The sequence below is a fragment of the Triturus cristatus genome, chromosome 4_1 (assembly GCF_964204655.1).
Source record: "Triturus cristatus chromosome 4_1, aTriCri1.1, whole genome shotgun sequence".
NCBI lineage: Eukaryota > Metazoa > Chordata > Amphibia > Caudata > Salamandridae > Triturus > Triturus cristatus.
Window position 1 is genome coordinate 932,366,270 of NC_140585.1, and position 21,844 is coordinate 932,388,113.

General features: G+C 47.9%; 1 protein-coding gene across 2 annotated transcripts in view; it reads right to left on the reverse strand.

Moving 5' to 3' along the window:
• Window positions 1-21,844, reverse strand: part of GOLGB1 (golgin B1) — a 315,045-nt gene that overhangs the window by 111,547 nt on the left and 181,654 nt on the right. For both annotated transcript variants that reach the window (XM_085653794.1, XM_085653791.1), the window contains 2 exons: window positions 10,928-12,872; window positions 8,997-9,175 (listed from right to left, as the gene is read on the reverse strand). In XM_085653794.1, coding sequence (XP_085509920.1) covers window positions 8,997-9,175; window positions 10,928-12,872 — 2,124 coding nt within the window. The remainder of the gene's footprint in view (window positions 1-8,996; window positions 9,176-10,927; window positions 12,873-21,844) is intronic.

Genomic DNA, 21,844 nt, shown 5'->3' on the forward strand with positions numbered 1-21,844 from the left:
CATCATACATCAGGCCAACTTCTCACAACAGCGATTTTGTTCCTCCTTGTTTGTTGATGTAATACATGCTGGTCGTATTGTCGGTACGGACCAGCACTGAGGAACCCGCAATCCTCGGGAGGAAAGCCTGCAGCGAGAGAAAGATGGCACGAAGCTCCAATCTGTTGATATGCTGTTGTCGGTATTCTTGGGTCTCTTCGACAACGGGCTCTCCGTCGACGGAACTGACGTCGACGGGACTGTTGGCGGTGGGACTGTCGGCGGCGGGACTGTCGTCGACGTAGCAGACGTCGATGAGATGGACTTCAAAGAAGAAAGTACCTTCGTCGATGAGCATGACGACGACATGGTCGTCGACGGTGTTTTAGACGATGAACTCTTCGTCGACGAGTCTTTAAGAACAGGTTTCTGGTAGATCTTAGACGACACAATAGGTGAAGAAATAGCCATTGTCGAGACGGTAGCAGTCAACAAGGAATCAGCAGAAGTGACAGAAACCGTCGATGATGAAACCAGTGTGAGAGTTTTAAGCTGGATTTTACTCACAGTTTTAGAAGTTGAAGGCCTCTTGGATTCCTCAGAGGGCGAAGACAACTTTAACCCAGAGGAAGGTTTAGGAGACCTCTGTGAATGGTCAGAAACAGCATGGGAGGACTTATGATGTTTTCTCCCCTCACTGGAAGAGCTGTCTCGAGATCTAGCCCTTTTGCTTGAAGTTGAGGCCTTATCATCTTCCTCAGCCGAGGAAGATTTGAGCCATAAGAGAAGCTTTGCCTCCCTATCCCTCAGAGTTTTAGGAGGGAAAGTACGGCAAATTCTACAATCCTTAGCAACATGCTTTGGATGAAGGCAGTCGATGCAGTCCTTGTGTTGGTCATCCACATGGACCCTCTTCTTCTCACAAGTCCTGCAGGGTCTATAAAGGGCCTTCTTATCAGACATCCTGAAGAAAAAAAGTGAAAAACTGAGTAGGCACTTAGGGAGACTCCCTTCCACACAACGGGCCTCATGTAGGTAGCGAAATACCGGTCGGTAACGGCCGATTTTCGGTAAATATGCCGTTACCGACCGGTATTCAGACAAGTGAGATGTAGGAGTCCAAAAACCACTTTTCGGTAAATATGAGGCGGTAAATACCGATTCATAGTTACCGAATTCCAAAATACCGATTCATGTTTACCGAATACATAATTAACGAATCGGTAAATATGAAGTGGTAAATATGAAGTGGTAAAAATTTAAAATGACATGTAGGAGCAGGCGGTAATTAAGAAATCCAGGAAAATCGGTAAATAAGAGTCGGTAATTAACACGGATTGAAAGCAGGTGGTAACCATCAACAATGCACATAAGCAATCCCAAAATGCAACAGCGTGGACAACATGGCCGCCATGTACGTCATTGCAAGGCGCCTACGTCTACAGGCAGCAGGACTGAGGGTGTGGCGACGGGAGGAACAAATCTACAGACAGCGCATCACACTATTACAGCTGACTGATGCAGAGATACATGAGAGGTACAGGCTACACCCCGAAACCATCATGGACCTGATAAGGGACCTGCACCCACTCCTGGACCAGCCAACAAGAAGGGCGCACGCCATACCACCACATGTGCAGGTGCTCTGCAGCCTACATCTACTGGCATCCGGCAGTTATCAGGTGGTGATAGCTGCGGTGGGTGGTGTATCCCAGAGTTGCCTGTCCCGTTTCTTCAGGAAGTTCCTGGATGCCATGATGCAGAGAATGCACCACTACATAAGCTTCCCAAACACACAGGCTGCACTGCAGAAAACAAAAACAGACTTTTATCACATGGCACAGTTCCCCCATGTCATCGGCTGTATTGATGGTACACACATCCCAATCTGTCCACCAGCTGATACAGAGCACATCTACAGGAACAGGAAGTCCACCCACTCCATCAATGTGCAGGTGATCTGTGATGCAGGGAACATCATCACAGATATTGTTGCAAAGTTTCCTGGGAGCACCCACGACTCATACATCTTCCAGAATAGTGGGATCTACACACGACTGAGTGCCGGCGAATTCGGAGAGGGATACCTGCTGGGTAAGTAACAGTGACGCCCCTTGAAACCTGCAAATCAGAGTGTATAGAGGCATGTAACTGATGGTTCCCTCTTACTCATCCAGGCGACAGTGCATATGCATGCCGTTCATTCATCCTCACTCCCTACCTACACCCAGCAACCCAGAGTGAGAGACGATACAACGTGGCCCACAAAACAACACGCAATGTGGTGGAGCGCACGTTTGGACTACTGAAGAGCAGGTTCCGCTGCCTCCACAAGAGCGGAGGCGCACGCCAGTACAAACCCATCACCTGCTGCAAGATTATTGCCACTTGTGCAATGCTGCACAACCTTGCCACGAAAAAAGGTACAGATGTGGAACTAACATATGTTGAGGACAACGAGGATGAGTCAGGCCAGCCAGAGGGCAGCGCAGCTAGAGTGCCAACTGCAATCGATGGGAGAGAGAGACGGGCAGAGATCACATGCAACTATTTCTGAGTAAGTGAGGGGACACAGCGAGTTGTGAGAAGTCATGACGTAGTTTAATGTGGCACCACGCCATGAACACATGAACAGGCCAATCTGGCAATATACCATCTATACAAGGAGTATGTCCAGGGTTACGTCACCCAATGGGAAGTGGCTAAGCAGGGCCACATCAATGTTTGCGCATACGCGCTGCAGTGGTGGATTGCACGGCCTGTGCATCCTCACTAGAGCCAACCCCAAGCCGCCTGCTGCTCCTGCGTGCTTCTGGGACGGGGGGTGTGATGCTGCTGCTGGTGTCGATGCGCTCCGCAGCATCCCCTGCAGCAGTTGTCGACGCCTGACTAGTCAATAGCACCCCTAGTGCACTTGTCACCTGCACCATCCCCCGAGACAGGTCGCTGCAGCACTGTGTTAGGCCCTCCTGCATCGTCACAGAGCGCCGGCACAGTAGAGAAGTCGCAGTTGCCAGACGGTTGAGTGCCCTGCTGGTAGTGTCCCTTCTCTGGCGTTCCCGGCGCCGTGCTTCGATGTCAGCATCTAATTTGCTGCACAACTGCTGGATTGACTGGGACATGTCCCGAATGCCCGCAGCCATGCCGCCAATGTTTGTGTCCATGTTGACTAAGCTTGTCTTCATCACCCGCATGTGCCTCTGGACTGACATAACTGCCTTTGATTGCAGGCGCTGTTGCTTCAACATTTGGCCCTCGAGCCCCAAGAAGACACCATGGCCGTCAGTGGGTGCTGGTGGACTCTGGACACGCGACCTGCGGCGCCCTCTTGCTCCCGTCTGTGCTGCCTGTGAGGTGTGGGGCACAGTGGGATGGCTCCCTTCCTGGTGCCCGGTGCGGTCTTCTGGGCCCATGCTGTCGTCTGACGAGGTGTCGAAGGCTCGTAGCCTGGCTGCTGGACGCCTCCTCATTCTCACACCTGCAAGCGGAGATGTGGCCGGTAATTCGAACATGAGTGGCGATGCTGGCTGTGGTTGTGGTGATGCTGGCTCTCGGTGAGGTGATGCTGGCTCTGTGTGCGGCGAGGCTGGCTGTGTTGGTGGTGCGGCTGCCAGTGGGCCTGCTCCCTGGTCTGAACTCGTGCTGGCTAGAGGTGATTTTTGTGGCAGGTGTGCCGTCTCCCCTGCAGCATGCCCTGTACTGCATGATGTCACATCTGTGGACAGAAAAACAACATTGGCTCAGTGTCCCCGAAGGGCTGCATTGCAAGCGTCACAATAAATCATTTCACATTCCAATCTGTCCTCTGTCTCCTTGTGCCTCGAGTGCGTGACATGCCCTGTTGCCCTGTGACATTTACGTCATGGTTAGTGTTGCCCTGACTACATCTCCCGGAATGCATTGCCTGTCTGCACTGACACGTGTGGACTGCAGTGTGATTCTCGTTTCACAATGGGGGATGTGGGATAGGGGTAGGGGGGGCTACATTGCTGTGCTTTCGTCTTACCTTGGTGTGTTGCGGCTCTGGCAGAGCTGTCGGCGTCCCCAAGACCCACGACGCTCTCTTGCTCGATTGTGGCCGCCACCAGCTCCTCCAGTTCGGTGAGGGCAGGTGCCCTGTTGGTTCCACCTCCGGTCTGGCTGGCCTCCTTCTGGATGTCGCCCATCTTCCTCTTGGTCACAATCCTCAGGTCATACCAGCGCTTTTTGAGGACCTCAATGTCCCTGTGGGTCACTCCCACAGCATTGACCTGCGCCTGGATGGCCAGCCATATGTTGCGCTTTTCGGCCTCAGGCACTTGCAGGGATTGCCTCCCAAACAGCTTCTGGTGCTGCTTCACCACCTCCTCCACCAGCACCTGGAGTTCCTTGGGGCTGAATTTGAGCTTCCTCCTCCTTTCCCCTCCGTCTTTCTGTGTTCTCTGGCTGGACATGCTGTTCGTTTCCCGCTCGCACATGCAACTGCTCCCTGCCTCTCCTCTGCACTCCAAGCCTCTCCAGGGTCGGCTAATTATGTACACCTGCCTGGGTGTGGCCACGTCGGCTAATTGTGTACACCTGCCTGGGTGTGGGCAGTTCCTGGTTGGGTGGGCTGTCGTTGCACAGGATTAGCTGTTTCGTCAAGTCATGTGATGTTATTTACCGAATCCGTACATACCGATTCGGTATTTTCCGATTCGGTGGATACCACCTCGGTATTTTCCGAATCGGTAGATACCACCTCGGTATTTCCCGATTCGGTAATTATCACCTCGGTATTTACCGATTCGGTGAATTCCGATTCGTATTTACCGAATGTTACCGAATCGGTAACTGTTACCGAATTTTTACCTACATATAACTTACCGATTCTAATTTACCGATTCGGTACGGCTCGGTATTTAAGAACCGGTAAAATTTATTTACCTACATGAGGCCCAACGTGTGGTGAAAATCTGAGGAGAACTGCCTCTGCTGGGAAGATTCTAGAGGGTGCTGGCAGCTGATTGGTTGGAACAAATTTTGAGTTCATTTCATATAATGAGGTAGATCGGCTACTTAGGTTTAGGCCTTTTGGCTTCCTTTTAGCCTCCTACTGTTAATTACTTAGGGCACTGCTTTTGTATTTTACCGTGGGACTCCCGCCTCGGCGACGGGGAATGATTCAGGCATGTGAATCTATGAAAGATACCCCAATACTGGATAAGAATGAGGGACTTTGATCATGGAGAGCGCGTTGGGTTAGGCAGCATAGCTTAAAAATAATTCTCTTGTAGAAAAGGGGCAGGTGCCATGCCCGGGGGGAGGTTACATATGAGACAAGCGGCAGTGTTCTGGACAACCTGAAGTTTAGAGTGCGAATTCTCATTTATGGAGGCCAAAAGTGAGTTGCCGTAATCCAGACGACTAATTACCAGGGCCCGGACAAGGGTTTTCCTTGAGGAGAGTAGTAATAGAGGGAAAATACTTCTCAACAGACGCAACATATGAAAACATGAGCCGGTAGTGGCCGAGGTGTGCTCTGTCATAGAGAGGGATTGGTCCAGGCAGACTCCCAGGTTTTTTACCACCAGTTTGGGTATAGGGACAGGGCCCAACTCTGCTGGCCACCAGTCAGGAGCCAAAAGAAGTAGGGTTTATCCAAATAACATGATTTCTGTTTTAGAGAGGTTGAGCTGAAGTCTGTTTTCCAACATCCAGGTGGCTACGGCTTACATCCCGGAGGAGAACAAAGCTTTAGAGTTAGATAGATTTATTCCCAAAGGAAAAAAGCAGCTGCGTATCATCAGCGTATGAGATAATCTCAAACCCAAAAAGTAGCTTAGCAAGGGGAGCCATATAGATATTAAAAAGCGTAGGGCTGATACAGGAGCATTGGGGGAGCCCGTAGTCAAGTGACATGGTTCTAGACTTGTAAGGGCCTAGAATGACAGTTTGGGATCTCAGGGACAAGAAGTCCGCTAACCATTTGGGAGCCATTCCATGAATCCCGATCTCCAGTAGTCTGTCGAGAAGTTGTGGATGAAACACCGTATCAAATGCTGCTGACAGATCTAGCAGAATGAGCATTGTAGGAACATTGGCATCAAGAGTGCATTTGATATGGTCAGTGACAGCAAGCAAGGCTGTCTCAGTACTATGAAGAGGTCTAAAGCCAGACTGAGAGCTGTCTAATAGACTGTTAGCCTCAAGTTAGGTTGTGAGTTGTTGATTAATGTATTCTTTCCAGTTACTTAGCCAACAGAGAGAGGAGTGACATAGGACAGTAGTTAGCAAGATCAGTGGAGATTAAATTGGACTCTTTTTTTAATGGGCCTGATCAAGGCCAACTTCCAGTCTAAGGGGACTCTCCCAGTAGTTATTGCTAAATTGATTCAGGAACAGATTTGCAGGGCCAATTCACAAGCAAGGTTTGACAGAACTCTGGGAGGACAAACGTCTGTAGGAGAGCCGGATTTCACCGACCTCAAAAGATTAAAGGTGGTTTCTAAAGAAATTTTGTGAAATTACCTACATTGATGGTTGGGACAGTAAGAGGAATATGGACTACATGCCTCTCATTGGGCATGGCAGTGATGGTAGAGAAGTTTTGGTAGATCTCCTTGATTTTGCCATCAAGATGATCTGCCAGAGCGTTGCAAAGTGATTACGACGGAATTGTTGAGTTGAGTATTTTAATTTTTGTCGCAATATGGGTTTTGCGGGCTTACTTGATGCTGCGCTGGTATGCAATTAGGGCCAATTTATAGATATTTTTGTCAGCAGGGAGATTAGTCAAACTCTATCTTCTTTCCAGTCTTTTACAGGAGGCTTTCTCAGTCCTTAGATCAGGAGTATACAAAGGGGGATGAGATCTATGGGTGCTCTTTTTGACAAGGCTCTGAGTGGCGATTTTGTAAAAAAACAAATTCAATATCGTATTGAAATTACAGAGAACTAGGTCCACGTCTGTGATGTCAGAGTGTAAAGGGGGCACTTGTTCCTTGGCCCATGCAAGCAGGGTAACCTTCTTCCACTGTCTTTATGGCTTGTTATGGCACGTGAGTACTTGACTTTTTGTCTTGAGGGCGGGGAGATGAAAACAGATAAGTGAATGATCAGACCAAAGCACGGTTTTGGAGGGTCAATGCTAGCTAGTAGCAACATCGAGAAAATTAAGTCCAGGGTGTGACCTGCAGAGTGAAACAAGCATTGGCATAGCCAATAGGTCTCGCCTTTGGGACCTTGTAAGTAAAAAAAATAAAAAGGGTTAGACTTCACGTTTACATTTACTGCATCCTAAATACGAAGTAAATGTAAACGTGAAGTCTTATACTTCAATTTCTTTTTTTTTTTTACTTTCAAGGTCCCAAAGGCGAGACCTATTGGCTATGCCAATGCTTGTTAGGCATAGGGGTCATCCGTTGTAAAAGTAAATTAAGAAAAAGTTTGTGCAATGTACACTTTTGCTAGTTAGGAGGTGCACAGTGAGAAATTGGTTAAGCCTTAAAGTTCCCAAATAGGAAGACTGGATTACAGATGTCAGTGAATGGACGCCAGCTGAAGAAATCTGAATGAAAAGGACAAGGATGGATGAAAAGCTTCAAAAGATCTAGAGATCTGAAAATAACAGTCTACTGTTCTAATATGCCGACCTGACACAGCCCACCATGAACAGGAACAGCAGAGCTTCACTGCAGCTTTGTATGCTTCTATGTATAGCATGTACAGAATAATGCTGTGTATTAAATAATCCACGTTTTTGGATATACCCACTAGTCCAGATTTTGAAATACTGACACCAAAGTTAAGCATTCGTTAATTGTTATTGATATAAATGTGAAAAGCAATAAATTAATTTTTATAGCAGTTGTAACACATTCGGCGTCCTTTCATTTTAGTGGAACTGTTCGATCAAGGCGCCCGGCACTATGGATCAATGGGATTGTAACGTGTGAGGAGCTTTACAGTCACGCTCTAAGATAACAAGAAGTGTAAACACAGTGCTGGGTTGCGACTGGCATGGGGGCCGCAGAGTATGCGTGCACCCCTGGGGACCTGGCTGTTTGATACACACAAGCACAAATGTTGCTGCAGCCAGTCGAGCACAGCAGTGCAATTTATACCACAAATAAAAAACGGTACCCATCCCCGTGACAAGCGAATCAATGGCCGCCTTGTGGGGACACCTGCCTGCGCCTGGCAGCCTCCCTGGGCTGAAAAACACCTCATTGGAAAGGGACCCTCAAACCCTGCTCCTCCCCCTCGAGAGTGCATAACATCACATGGCAGACGCTTTCACTCACCTCAACCAGAAAAGCAACACGCAATGACTAGGAAGGGGAGGAGTGGTGAACACGGGGGAGGATGGTGAAGTAGAAGCGAGTGACAGCATGGGTGTGTAAACCACATCGGGAAAGCGATTCGGGACAGGGCATCTATAGCGGCACTAGACTGCAAGAAATTCCCTGAAATTGCTTGGGTGAGAAGCAGGCGTGTTGAAGTACCGAGCCAGCACACAGGCTGGGGGGGGAGGGGGGGGGGTGCTTAAGGGCACTAAGTGGTTTAAGGATGGCGAAGGAGCAGAAGCAAAACAAACAAGCCCGTGCACGCGAGAGTGAGCACCAGGCCATACAGTGAGGGACGAAATGAGATGCGGGGGCTGCTGGTGTGCGCGCACGGTTGCGAGCAGCAGCATATGTTTCCAATTATCGCGCCCGCGTCTGGGCACGATAATTGGAAACATATGCTGCGCGTAACCGCAAGCATTAGGCCGTGGGCGTGAACATGGGGGACAAAAAGGTGCGACAAAAAGAGCCTTTGGCCAATTGCGTGCTGTCTTTGTTAAAAAGACGCACGCAAAGGCCAATAGGCTGGGACAAAACCAAAAGCCCACGCAGGAGCATGTGCGCGAGTGAGGTGAGCTTTCTGAAAGCCCTTACATAAAGTCTAGCAGAGCAGCACATGCATGCTGCGCTAGACTCGACCTAAAAAGTGTGTTAGTGAAAAAAACATTGATCAAGATGCAATGTTAAGTTTGAAAGACCTAAAACGTATACCTTAGTTGCAGGAGCTCTTGCTGTTGGAAAACTTTTTCCTGCCTCAGCTGTTCCTGTAGACTTAGCTGCTCATCTAGTTGCTGCTGAGACTCCTGCAGATGGGTTCTTAGCTGGGCAATATCTCCTGCCTCCTCTCCGATGCGCAGGTACTGCTGTTGCAGATTCTTCAACTCCTTTAGCTTCAATGAGAGAAAAATACAGGCAGAGCCAAAGGTGTAGGTCAAATGCAAAATAAATCCTTGGAAAATGGAACAAGAAGAGCAACACAAAAACAGGTATCCAAGGGACTGCAGTATAAATATGGGCCAACAGCAATCTAATACCTTAGAAGAAACACCAAATAAAGCCTACTACTGAGCATGTGGCCCTACTAGTCAGTAAAGTTGCAGGGGTTAACGTAAAACTGCTGGTTGGTTTGGGATTAACACATACACCTCTCAGCAAGATGGCTGTGCAGTTGGTATTCGGGTATCATGCTTACTGACATTGATAAACATCCTATGACCATCAGTGGGATCCCTGCAGCCAAACAGGGTTACCTTAAAACAGATTTCCTTTCTAGTGGGTACACAACACAAACCAAGGTCTATCTAGTAGAAAAAGATATTGGTCTGTTTAAGCGAAGACAGCACTATGGATTTTACACATATTTACATTCCAATCCCAAAATCATTCCCACCAAAAACTAAACATGTGTATCATTGAGAAGAACTTGGTCAATTTTATGTCTTTATCCTGGGAAAAGACAGATATGGTACCATTCTGAAAATAGTGCCTAGATGAAGAGGGTGAACAAGATCTCACTAGCTGCATATCAATATGAATAAACAATTGATTTAAAATAATGCTAGAAAACATATGGAGAGTGAAATTTCTCTTAATTCTCATTAACGTTTCTTTCAAAATATCTACATACATAAGCAATGCTCTTATCAACCCTGAAGGAATCTGAAAACTTTCTCCTATGCAAATGTTGGAGAAGCAGTCTATAATATAAAATAGTGAACAAAAACATATAGGAATTCTTTGTGTACGCAGACACAAGTAGGTGTTCCATAACCATCTCCTAAGTTTTGTTAACTAATATAAAGATTCTGTTGTTGGTGAATAGTTCACAAAGAATTGTTTAAGCCAACCACCCGGTGAGAAATGTACCCACTTAAGTATTCTGTATATAACAGGCGATAAATGGAATAAAGAAACAAAGACACATCTTGTACTGCATTCCAATCTTACAAAGGCAATATATATATATTTTTTTTTAAAAGGACAAGCCATCTGTAAATGGCTAACTGAAATCTATCCAACAGCAAACACGAACTTGAGTAAGGTACAGTGCTTAAGAATCTATTTAGAAGCAGAAAATTGCAACAGACCGCTATAGATGGCCCCAGACCTTCATGGAGGGGCTCTGTGTTAGCAAGCCTGATACTTCAAGCAAGAGATCTGCTTTGTCTACAAGGGCCTTTTTTTTAAAAAAATAAAGTTTAATAGAAAATGGATGTTTTGTTTCCAAATAGATCTAGGCTTTGGTAAAACCCAGAATGTTATTCTAAATGTTTTGAATAGAGATGAAGCAGCCCTGGACATAACATTAAGACTAAGAACTCCAGAGAGAAGCACAGAGTCAGTACTAAGAAATTAGAAAAGGACATAGAGGGTGGAACTAAACTTTAGGCAGCTCAAACAAGGTGTAGTACCACGGAGAATGAGAGCACAGCACTACTAATTTATGTTGGGATAACGCATGGCAGTGATTTATTTTCAGTCTCAATTTAAAAATCATTGCTGTGGATCTTCCAAAAGCAATAGGGGATGCGCACACCTGTGCCTAAAAACCACACTACAACAGTGCCTTCAATAGGACAGATGTAAGCACCCTTGAACCATAAACGACCATAAGATAATGATTACAAATTCAGATGACTTACCAGGCGGTCTCTGTCATTTTGCAGAGAAGAAAGTGCATTCTTCATGCTCTGTACCTGAGCAGGACTAGCCCCTGCCGCACTTTGCTGTTTCCCTTCCTCCACTTTCCTCTGCCTGTCCAGCTCACTGAGTAGCCGGTCTCTCTCATCCTGTAGGCTCCCCATGGCATTGGAGAATGACTTCAGCTGTGTGGAGTAGCTATCCAGCTCAGAGGACAGGCGAGCAACCTCTTCATCTTTAGATATCAGTTGCTGCTTGAGCTGCTCAACTTGGGAGAGCAGACCTTGTTCAATTGTACTGCTCTTTAAGGAGGTCAGTTCCAAGGACAAAGAGTCTCTCTCCATTATCAGCAAGCCTTGCTCGCCTCTGAGCTGAGTTAGTTCTTTCTGGAGCTCTTTAACTAGAACCTCTTGAATCTCCAGATCAGATGAGTATTTCTTTTTCATATCTTCAAGTTGTCCCTCGGCCGCGTCACGACTATCCTGGAGAGAGCTCATGGACTTTCCGAAGGCCACAGCTTGTGCTTTTAGATCCACATTCTCCTCGAACACAGAAAGATACCTTTGCTCCATCTCCATCAAATCTTTAGCCAGCTCTGCCACCCGTACCTCTGCAGTTTCTGTCTCATTTCTCATGATACCAGCTTCATGCTGTAGACTCTTGAGCTCTTTTTCATGCTTCGCCTCCATTTTTGCAACCTTAATTTCAGCTTCCCTCTCACTACTGAGTATATTTTCCTCTAGTTCCTTTATCCTATCCTGAAGGACAAGGAGTTCCGTGCTCAGCCCTTCCAAATTCCTTTCTTTATTCTGCAGTTCCACTTCTAGCTCAAACAGTGGGCCACCACCTTTCAGTGCAGCAAGCTCACTATTCAACTGAGACACACACAAAGTCAACGTCTCAGCCTCACTTGCTACTTTTTGCTTTTGATCTTGCAAATCATTTACAGTCTGGTTTAGCTGCTCAGCAGTTATCACAGAGTCTCTTAGCTGCCTTTCGAAGATGTTCTTTTCCTCTTCGAGGCTGTGGATTTGCTCCAGCTGAGCTTTGAGGAGTTGTTTCTGTTGAGAGTCCTTCAGGGTGATCACTTGATTAAGGTCTTCCCTATATCTCACTAACTGAGCAGCGAGTTTGGCATTTTCACTGTTTAGGTCATCCATCCCGCTGTATAAGCCTCTGATTTCCTCTTTGAGCTCATTGTTCTCACGAGCAGCCTCTTGGATGAGTTGGTCCTTATCAAAGATTGCAGCAAGATGTCGCTCTTCCAATTGTCTGTACTCTTCTAGCACCCGGTCTCGGTCATCCTGCAAGGAAGACATGGACTTGGTGAAGGAATCGAGACGGGCCTTGTGCTCTTTGCCTTGATCCTTGATGGTCTTCATCTTTTCAGTAAGAACCCCCAGTCTCTTCTCTAGTTTCATTTTCTCAGTTTCAAGGTTCTCTTTCTCTTCTGCTGCCAGAATAAGTTTACCCTCTAGCCCCTTCACTTCAATTCTGTGCTGCTCTAATAACTCGGTGGTCACTGATAAAACAGCCTCTTCCTTGGCAGCAAGAAGTCCAATAATAGTCTGTTCCTTTGATTCAATCTCTGCATGAAGCTTGTTGGTCAGCTCTTTGGAGGCTTGCAGGTCAGCTTGAAGCTGCTCACAACTAAATGTATAATTTTGAATTTCAGATTCCAGTTCTTTGACCACAGCTTCAAGTTTCTCTTTTATAGAATCACATTCTCTGAATGAATTATCAAGCACTGTTAATTGCCCTTTTAGCAACTTTACTTCTTCATCCAACTTAGATAGCTCATGCTGGCAATCCTTGTGAAGCTTCTGAGACCCTTCTAACTGTGACACTAGTTCTTTGTTTTCCAACTGTAAACATTCCAGTTCTGTTCTGTGATTTTCTTCTTTCATCTGGAGTCTAGATTCCCAACTTTGCAAGTCATGCTCTAATCTAAAACAAGATTTACACATTAGTGTCTGTAACTAATGTAAAACATTTAATCAAGCTCATGAATACTGCTGTGGGAGGTTAGTGTTTCACTAAAGTCCAGACGAGTATCTACATAATGCAAAATTATTCCATACTAAAATGAGAACTGAATATCCTGAAATATTAATAACAAACTGGAATTAACCAAATCAACAGCAGAATAAATGCAATTTTCTAAAACAAACTCTGAAAGACTCAAAATGGAAAAACAGAAAAAGTAAACACTTAAAACATACATACAAAGCATCTCATTTCTACAATGTTAATGACAGAAATCCTCTTTGGTGCCCTCACAACATTATATTAAAATTCTCAAAATACAAAAAAGTTGGGAAAAGAGCATATTATCAGGCATATATAAACAGCTGATACGCAACCAGGTACCTGGAAATAAGTAGGAAAAATTAGATGGGAAAATAAACTAGGAAGGACTCTCACAGACAAGGAATTGACTGCAGTTCCCCTTAGGGCAAGAATTACAGCCTCAAATGCCTCATCAAAGAACCCCTGATAACACTGGCCTCATATTGGTACTACATCCCCTAAAGATTGCAAGCTTGGAACACCACCAGATCTACAACACAGTCCCGATACACAGGCAGCGGCAGTACAGGGTTGGGGAAATTATAGGGATGGGGAATATTTTCTATGGCAGTGGAGCAAAGAGGGGTAGGCTTTGAGAAACGATTGGGTCTATGTCTGGCGCTCATGGCCACGGAATTCAAATAAAATACTTGCCCTAATGACTTAAATGACTGCGACTAGTGACTCAGAACGAGGGGCAGCAACAATCAAGGGGACAATGGAACTCATTGAAGACCTGCTAATCAGGAGATTCAGGGAACAAGTAAAGGAATATCTAGTAGACAACCAATATGGAAAGGATCATTGGGAAGATTAAGCTTCACACTGCCGGCTGAAGGCAAGGATTTATGGTTTTTGTAAGCTACCAAAATTCAATGAAAATAATTTTCCATAAATTTTCCATATGGTTCTCAGTAATAAATGTTATGAAATGGGGCCTGGATACACATCCTTTGCCCTTTACATGGTTGAAAGAAGTATTAATGAGATCCTAGACATCAGCAACTTTTGCTCCATACCTTTCTTGCTGCAGTTGAGTTTGAGCATGTAATGCTCCAGAGCATCATCTGGAAGCAAAGAGTGGTACCTCTAAAACCTGTGCAAGAGATGAAGGTGGCAGCAAGCCATTATCGCACTGTCATTAGTCTGTGTGAGGGAAAGACCTCTGGACCGGCGAATTTACTTGCCACAACCAGCAATGCTGCTTACAGTTTGCTTTGGCACCTCAACAGTGGCATCGCTATCATTGGAGATGCACTAGGTATGGCAAGAGCAGTTGTGGCATGAGAAGGCTAGGGATTGGGGCAGACTTTATGGCCTTCAGCTTTACCCTCAAAGTATCGAGGGTGGATCGAGGAAAGCAAGAAGGAAAAGCAGAGTATCTGGGGGAGAGAGGGGTATGAATCACCTAATCCAGCTACTCTAATTCCTGTTTACCATGGAGGCTACTATCTTTGAGGTATGGGCAGCTAGAGCAGATTTTAAAGTAAGATACTCCTGAGAGAGACACCTACTACAACTCCTGCAAGATCTGGATTGCCATGTGCAGTTGTGGGGTCATATTCCTTGTTGCAGTTAGATGTCCTGGGAAGCTAGCTCAGCAGGGGCATATCCCTTTCCTTGTCTCCAAATGTTGTTGTCCCTCATTTAATTCCTGCAGTAAGGCTCACTTCACACTGACTCAAAGGTGCTGTCCCTGTCAAGTGCTTAGCATTAGAGTTGGGCTGAACAGCACGGGCAGAGCAGAAGTCATGATATGGACATGTTTGGCCAGGTTGCAGCTGCAACAGAGACCTCCCACAGGAGGAGTTAGGCTGAACTCACAGTTTCCAGACTCCAGGATCATTGTAGCAAACTGAAGTTAGAGCCATATGTGGAGTTTGACAGACTGGATATTCCACCACAAACGTAGTGGCAGTCTCATTATTCAAATTACAAGTGCATTATAGACTAGTGCACTTGTTATATGGCAAACAGCATATCCTCCACTTTTGACAGAACATCCTGCCTGCCAAACTTTAAATAATGCCCTTTGTCCCCCCGACCTGCTTTCACTGATCCAGACTTGTTACATCTCTTTAAGGGCACAGGCCTGCAGCACTGTGCCTGAAATGAGAGACTAGCTCAATCCCATGGTGCAACAGCCTTAGGAACCTCCCGTTCTGGATGAGTACCTGCGCTCGGCTTGATCATGCACTGATTGTTCGAACAGAAGATGTTCAGTCTCAAAGTGGATGTCAGCTCTTGTGTGGCCATATCCTTTCCCTGCACCACAACTGCAATATCAGTCTGAAATATCTGAAACTGGGGCAAACTGGCGACCAGATATCTTCACCTTCCCTGGCAGTATTGTAGCTACTGTCATAGGGCTGTTGATGGTAAAGAGAACATGGAAGGTGGAGGATGGATCCCTAGTAAGTTACCTTGCATAAATAGTACTGAGGTATTGCTTATTGTAGACATGATTCTGACTCTTATTCCTAAAGACTAAGTTCATCATATCCTTACTAAAAGAAGCACTCTTACTCTGAATTCAAACCAGGCAGTTCCAGAGGGACCCTGTACCAATGGTAGTACACGGAGGACATGGGTCCACCTGATGATGTTCCCCAAACAACAGAGAAGGGTTATGAAAGTCTCCAACTGGTAAGGGGGGAGCGGCGTGCAACATTCAATGCTGCGGTATAAACTGGTTGAAGGAAGAAAATGCATGGGATAAATACCACTAAAGGTCCAAATAAGATAGGGATTTTAAAGGTTGTAGGGGAGAGATGCATATTAGAAATTTTATGAGGGTGAGAAGCACAGTCTGCTAATCAGACAATTTAGCGGAATAAAAGAAACAAACTTTTAATAGAACCATTGAGAATAGGGAAGTAGCATGCAGCTCATGCGGTGAACAAGCAGGGGTGGAAAATTGCTATCACCACACACCCACCAACCTTTGTTTGGATCAAGTCAACAAGGCTTCATATTTGTCCTCTGGATAAGCAGACCTAACCCTCTTCAACACAAACCCTTTGACTCCCGTTTTGAAGTACCACACTTAAAGTGTGGGACAAATGGACTGTCTGCTGCTGCAAGCTCAAGATTACCTAGCTGTTAAATGCAAATGCTCGGTAATTGATATAGTGTACAGCTTATGATCACAATTATGACAATAAAAGTAACAGTGAGATGAAATGATGTGCCTAAGAATCACACAATCTGGTCAAGTGGAGAAGGTCAGACTTTAAGGGTTCTAGTTCATTCTCAGTTTGAAAACTCAGCAATGGATTCCAAGTATAATCTGAGTTTATTTACAGTAACATTTTGCGAGATCAGGAGAATAATGTTTTTAAACAAGTTTATTGGGATTTTGTGTGACATACATTTATAGGTATTTTGCTTAATGTTTACGGTTACATTAGAGCAAGAGACATACAATCACAAAGCTTGTTAAAGCAATTGTATGTTTTCAAATATTCAGCACAACAATATTACAAGTCAACTAAATTACTGAACTAGTAATCCAACTGCATATCTGTAGTCATTAAAGATGCAAGGGAGCCAGCAGTATAGGTGAAACAGGATCAGGTTTATTCTCAAGTCAGGAGTTTCAGGTCACAGGTAAAGATGGTAGTAAAGAACCCCCACCTGGAGCAGCATCCTTGCTGCTCAGCCCACGCACTCAACTCAAACTATGCACACACCAGCATACTAATTACATCACAGTCACTCTGTCTGAGCAGCCGGGGGCATAACCCTAAGGGGAGAATGCATCGCATAGAAATGAAGATACCACAATATCACATAAATAAATGTCCAGACTCCATCTTGACTAACCTGTTATATGCACAATGCTTATTCCGTAACTTAGTTTCTTGTAACGTATGGTTCTAATATCCCTTAAACTGATACCCTGTAACAAAGTAAACCAGTGAACTATGTGGTTGATCCATGGGAGTTTGAATTCCTGCTTTATGTTTTATTTATCTGTCAAAGGTGCGTCCAGTCATAAATGGGGACGACAAGGAGATGTGGAAGGGGAGGGAAGCTGGAGGGGCACCCTTCAAAGAAAACCTGGTGGATTGTCAAGCCCGGCCTTTATTCATACCCATTACCTTTGCAAAGTCCATGTACAATGAAGGGATTTACTAGTGTTTTAATGTATCCACCTAACTCACTTTTTGCTCTGTTTCACTATGCTTTCAATCAATGTTCATTTATAAAGCGCGAGGCAACCTCACAAGGAGGTGTCCCGGAACTGGCAACATACTAAAGAGACAGATCAGCCAGTGGTGCTACCCCTGCTTGAAGAGCCAGGTTTTTAAGGCCTACCTAAATTCATGTTCTGTTTCTAACAAGCGCAAGTGACAAGGCAATGCGTTTCAGTGATTGGCGGTCCTAACTGTGAAGGAATTGCCCCCTTGTCGAGACTACATAGCGTGGGACACAGAGGAGCCGCAGGAGGTTAGATCTCGGGGTCCGATCGTGTCGATAAGGGCAAAGCCTCTGCCTGAGGTGCCCCTACCGCTTGCCGCTCGAAAGGCAAAGGTCAAAACCTTGAACTCTCTCCTCATGGACACTGGAAGCCAGTGTAGCTGTCTCAAGTGAGGAGAGATGTGGTGACGGAAAGGGACCCGACGGATTAGCCTAGCTGCCACGTTCTGGGCCATCTGCAGCCTGTGGATCAAATAGGCAGGTAACCCCAGGTAGAGGCTGTTGGCATGATCCAACTGAGAGGTCACTATTGCATGGACCGTAATCCTACGGCTCTCCTACAGCAGCAAACATAAAAACATCATGATGGTTCTCGGTTTCCCGAAGCAGGCGGAAGAAATTTGCCGGACTTGTGCTGTGAAGGAGAGATCCATCTTGCACCTGATTCCGAGATTTCTAGCTGAGTCTGTAGGCACAGTCTTAAGGCTAGCAGAAGCACGGAAAGGAGGGGGGGGGGGGGGGGGGCGGATGCTTGACTGAAGAACAAGGTCTCCGTCTTATCTGCATTGGTTTCAGACAATTTCTGTTCATCCATGTTGAGATGTCTTTTAGGCATTCCTTAAATTTCTGTTGAATGTTCTTTAAACGAGAACGCCAGCTGAGTGTCGTCCGCATAGGAAACTACCTTCACCCTCCATGCAAACAATAGGATCGACCAGCGAGGCGAGGTGGATATTAAAAAGCAGTGGACTCAAGGCGGAACCCTGCAGCACTCCACGTAAAGTGGTTTCGGTGCGGAGGAGAACGGGCGGAGAAAGACCCGTTGGGAACAGTCTTCCAGAAGTGACTGGAACCAGGCACGTGCCATCCCCCACACACCAAGCTGGTTTAGTCTTTCCAGCAGGATTGAATGCACCACCGTATCAAACGCTGTTGAGATGCGCCACCGTCAACTGTCCTTCTCACTGACTCGGCAACTTCTACCAATGCTATCTACGTGCTGTAGCCTGACCGAAAGACTGACTGAGAGTCATGTAGGAGACTATTGGCTTCTACAAAATCGGATAATTGACACTGAGCCAGTTTTCCAAGATTTTCGCGGGTATAGATAGCAGGGAATTTGCAGAAAATTGCTGAGCACTTCGGGATCAGCTTTAGGTTTCTTCAACAAAGGAACCAGAGGGGGGCGTGGCCAAGCTACGAAGTGTGATGGCCGCCGTTTAGCAGAGCTCCTCCACTCCTAACCTTCCCCCTCGTCTATCCGGCACAGTTATACTGTTCTTATGTGCGATTTTTCGATCAGAAGGCTCTGATAACTTAAGCTTGAGGCAGCGGGGCTCCGACATCAACCGGGAGCAGCGTATCCAGTGACATCAGAGTGAGGCCTGCTGGAGAAGTGGAAGCCGGCGTCTTGCGTTGGGGCGACGGCGAAGTGCGCACCATCTTGCTGAGCAGAGTGGCCCGGAGCTCCCGGGCCAGGGGGCTCCCGAGGTGCTTACCAGTTTCGGAGGACCCGGTGGGTGGACTGCGATCCCGAGAGTTGTCGCCGAAGGAGCGGTGCCTTCGGGGCTGTGCTGCGCATCGGTGATCTTAGCGACGGCGAGATGGAGGAGCCGCCCCGGGTCTCGGCATCGGCCGGCCCGGGTCTGACTCTCTCCCCCACCTCTCTCTACCAGGGCAGGGACTGAAGACGATAGCGGGAGGCCCGTGGGGGCAGAGAGAGCCGCGGTGGCCTGCGGGGGGGTGGCGGAGAGCGGCTGGCCAGTGTGAGGGACTGAGGTGGGGTGAGAAGGCACCTGGCTGCTACGTGGCTCCACAGCTCGTGGCTCATTTATCGGAACGGAGACACTACCCGTAAAGGACTGCGACGGAGAGCAGGTACCGGGAGATGCCCATGTGAGGGCCCAGAATCATGTGAGCACTTTCAGTGGAGGCCCCCGCGCCATCATCTATAGCGGCGGGGGGGCACGTGGTGTGGGCTGGGTGAGAAGATCGGCTGAACCCGCTCATATTGGCCTAAGCAGACATTGACTGCTGTAGGGGTTGGCACTGCGCACCACTACCACAGTGCGTCAGACGGAGATCGGCCCATTCTTCCCCGGGGAGAGCTCCACAAGCATCCGCCGGCTTAGCCCGCACCGCTAATCCTCCCGGGCCCAGGCAAACAAGTATTCGCAGCACTCCTGGAGCATTCACCAGCCCTATCTGGACAGAGACTAGGTAGGGGCCAGGCGCAGCATTGGTAGGGCTCCGTCCCCCCCTCCCCCCGCATGTGGATCCTGAGTGAGGACGCAATTGCCTGGGCCAGGTGGGGCGGTGTCCCTGCTCACATCCCAGGGCACGGCTGGTTGTCCCTATTCCCCAGGAGCTAGGTCCATTACATGCGCCTGGATCCGACACCCGCTGCTCAATCTCCACGCAAGGAGGTGGAGGCTGGACAGGTTCGGATGGAGGATCTGGACAGGTTCGGATGGAGGACCATCCCCTGCTGCTGCGACAGAAGATCCTCCTGAAGGGGCAGACGGGTCGGAGGATCGATGGCCATGGTGAGCAGCTCGGGATACCAGACTCTCTGTGCCCAATCCGGAGCCACAAGGATGACATGGGCCCGGTCGCGCCTGATCTTCTTCAGCACTCTGAACACAGAAGTGCTATAGGCGGAAAGGCGTACAACAGACTGCAACTCCACTTGTGGCGAAAAGCGTTGCCTAGCAAGTGCCGCTTTGGAAATTCCAATGCGCAGAATTGCTGACATTGCGCGTTCTCTTCGGTGGCGAATAGATCTAACTAAGGCTCTCCCCACTGTCGAAAAATACCCTGCACCATCTCCGAGTGACGACGCCGTTTGTGATCCATCATGCACTTGCGGCTGAGTTTTTCCGCCCTGGAGTTCAGGGAACCTGCCTTCCAGCCATGTCCAGAAGCGGAGGGCTTCCTGACATAAGGTCCATGACCCCACCGTGCCCTGTTTGTTGCAGTACCTCATGGCAGTGGTGTTGTCTGTGAACCCCAGCAGTACTCTTCCCCGGACAGAAGGAAGGAATGCTTTTAGTGCAGAACGAATCACCCGAAGCTCCAGAAGGTTGATGTGGAGCCCAGACTCGCCGGGGACCAGAGGTTTCTGATCTCCGCCTCTACCATGTGGCCGCCCCATCCCAGAAGGGATGCGTCTGTCACTACTGTGTGGTCTGGTTGGGGAAGGGAGAGGGATCTGCCGTTGACCCAATCCTGGTTTGTGAGCCACCACTGCAATTGACGTGCAGTGTCATCCGAGATCTGGAAGCAATCGGACAGAGTCCCCTGATGCTGAGCCCACTGGAACTTCAGGTGCCACGCAGAGCCCGCATATGCCACCTGGCATGATCGACGAGCAGGATTAAGGAGGCCATGAGGCCTAGCAGCCTCAGGGTCATCCTGACGGAAACCCAGGATAGAGGCTGAAAGATCTGAATCATAGCCTGAATATCCTGGACTCGCTGTCCGGGAGAATAGACCCGATACCGCATCATGTCCAGAACCGCTCCGATGAAGAGGAGCTTCTGAGAGGGAATCAGGAGTGACTTCGGCACATTGATGGAGAACCCCAGCGAATGCAGGAGGTCGGCCATACTCTGGAGGTGGGAAACGACTGCCTGGGGCGAGCCCACCTTCAACAACCAGTCGCCGAGATAGGGGAAGACGTACACCCCTGATCTGCGCAGATGAGCTGCGTCCACTGCCATCACTTTCGTTATCACCCGAGGGGCGCTGGTAAGGTCATAGGGGAACAAAGTAAATTGAAAATGCTCATGGCCTACCGTGAACCGTAGGTAACGCCAGTGGGCTAGCAGTACGGGGATGTGAAAATAAGCATCCAGCAAGTCCCGCGCTACCATCCAGCCTTACGAGTCGAGGGCAGACAGACCTGAGCAAGTGTCAACATCTTGAACGTCTCCTTCCGGAGGAAGCAGTTGACGTCCCTGAGATCCAAGATAGGAAGCAGGCCCTTGTCCTGCTTCCACCACCTACTTCTGGGACAGGAACGCGTTTGAAGGCTCCCTTGGCCAAGAGAGCCATAACTTCCTGCTGGAGAAGGGCCAGATGATCCTCCGACATGAGGTGGTATTGCAGTGGCATTGCTGGAGGGGTAGCCTCGAAGGGAAGGGAGTAGCCCCTTCTGACTATCTGCAAAACCCACCTGTCCGACGTGATGGTGCGCCAGTGGGGGAGGTGATGGTGAATCCTGCCGCCCACTGGCATTTGATGCACCTAAAATGTCAGACTAGGAAGGTTTGGAGGCTGCTGCAGAGGAGGGGTTGGTGGACTGGCCCGCACGCTGGCCCCGGAACCACAACGGTTGTTCCCACGTCCCTGGCCGTGGGAAGGTTGGGTAACTTGCTGCGGCCTTTGGCTCTGGGCGGGACGTAGCGGGGCACCCCTTACGTAGC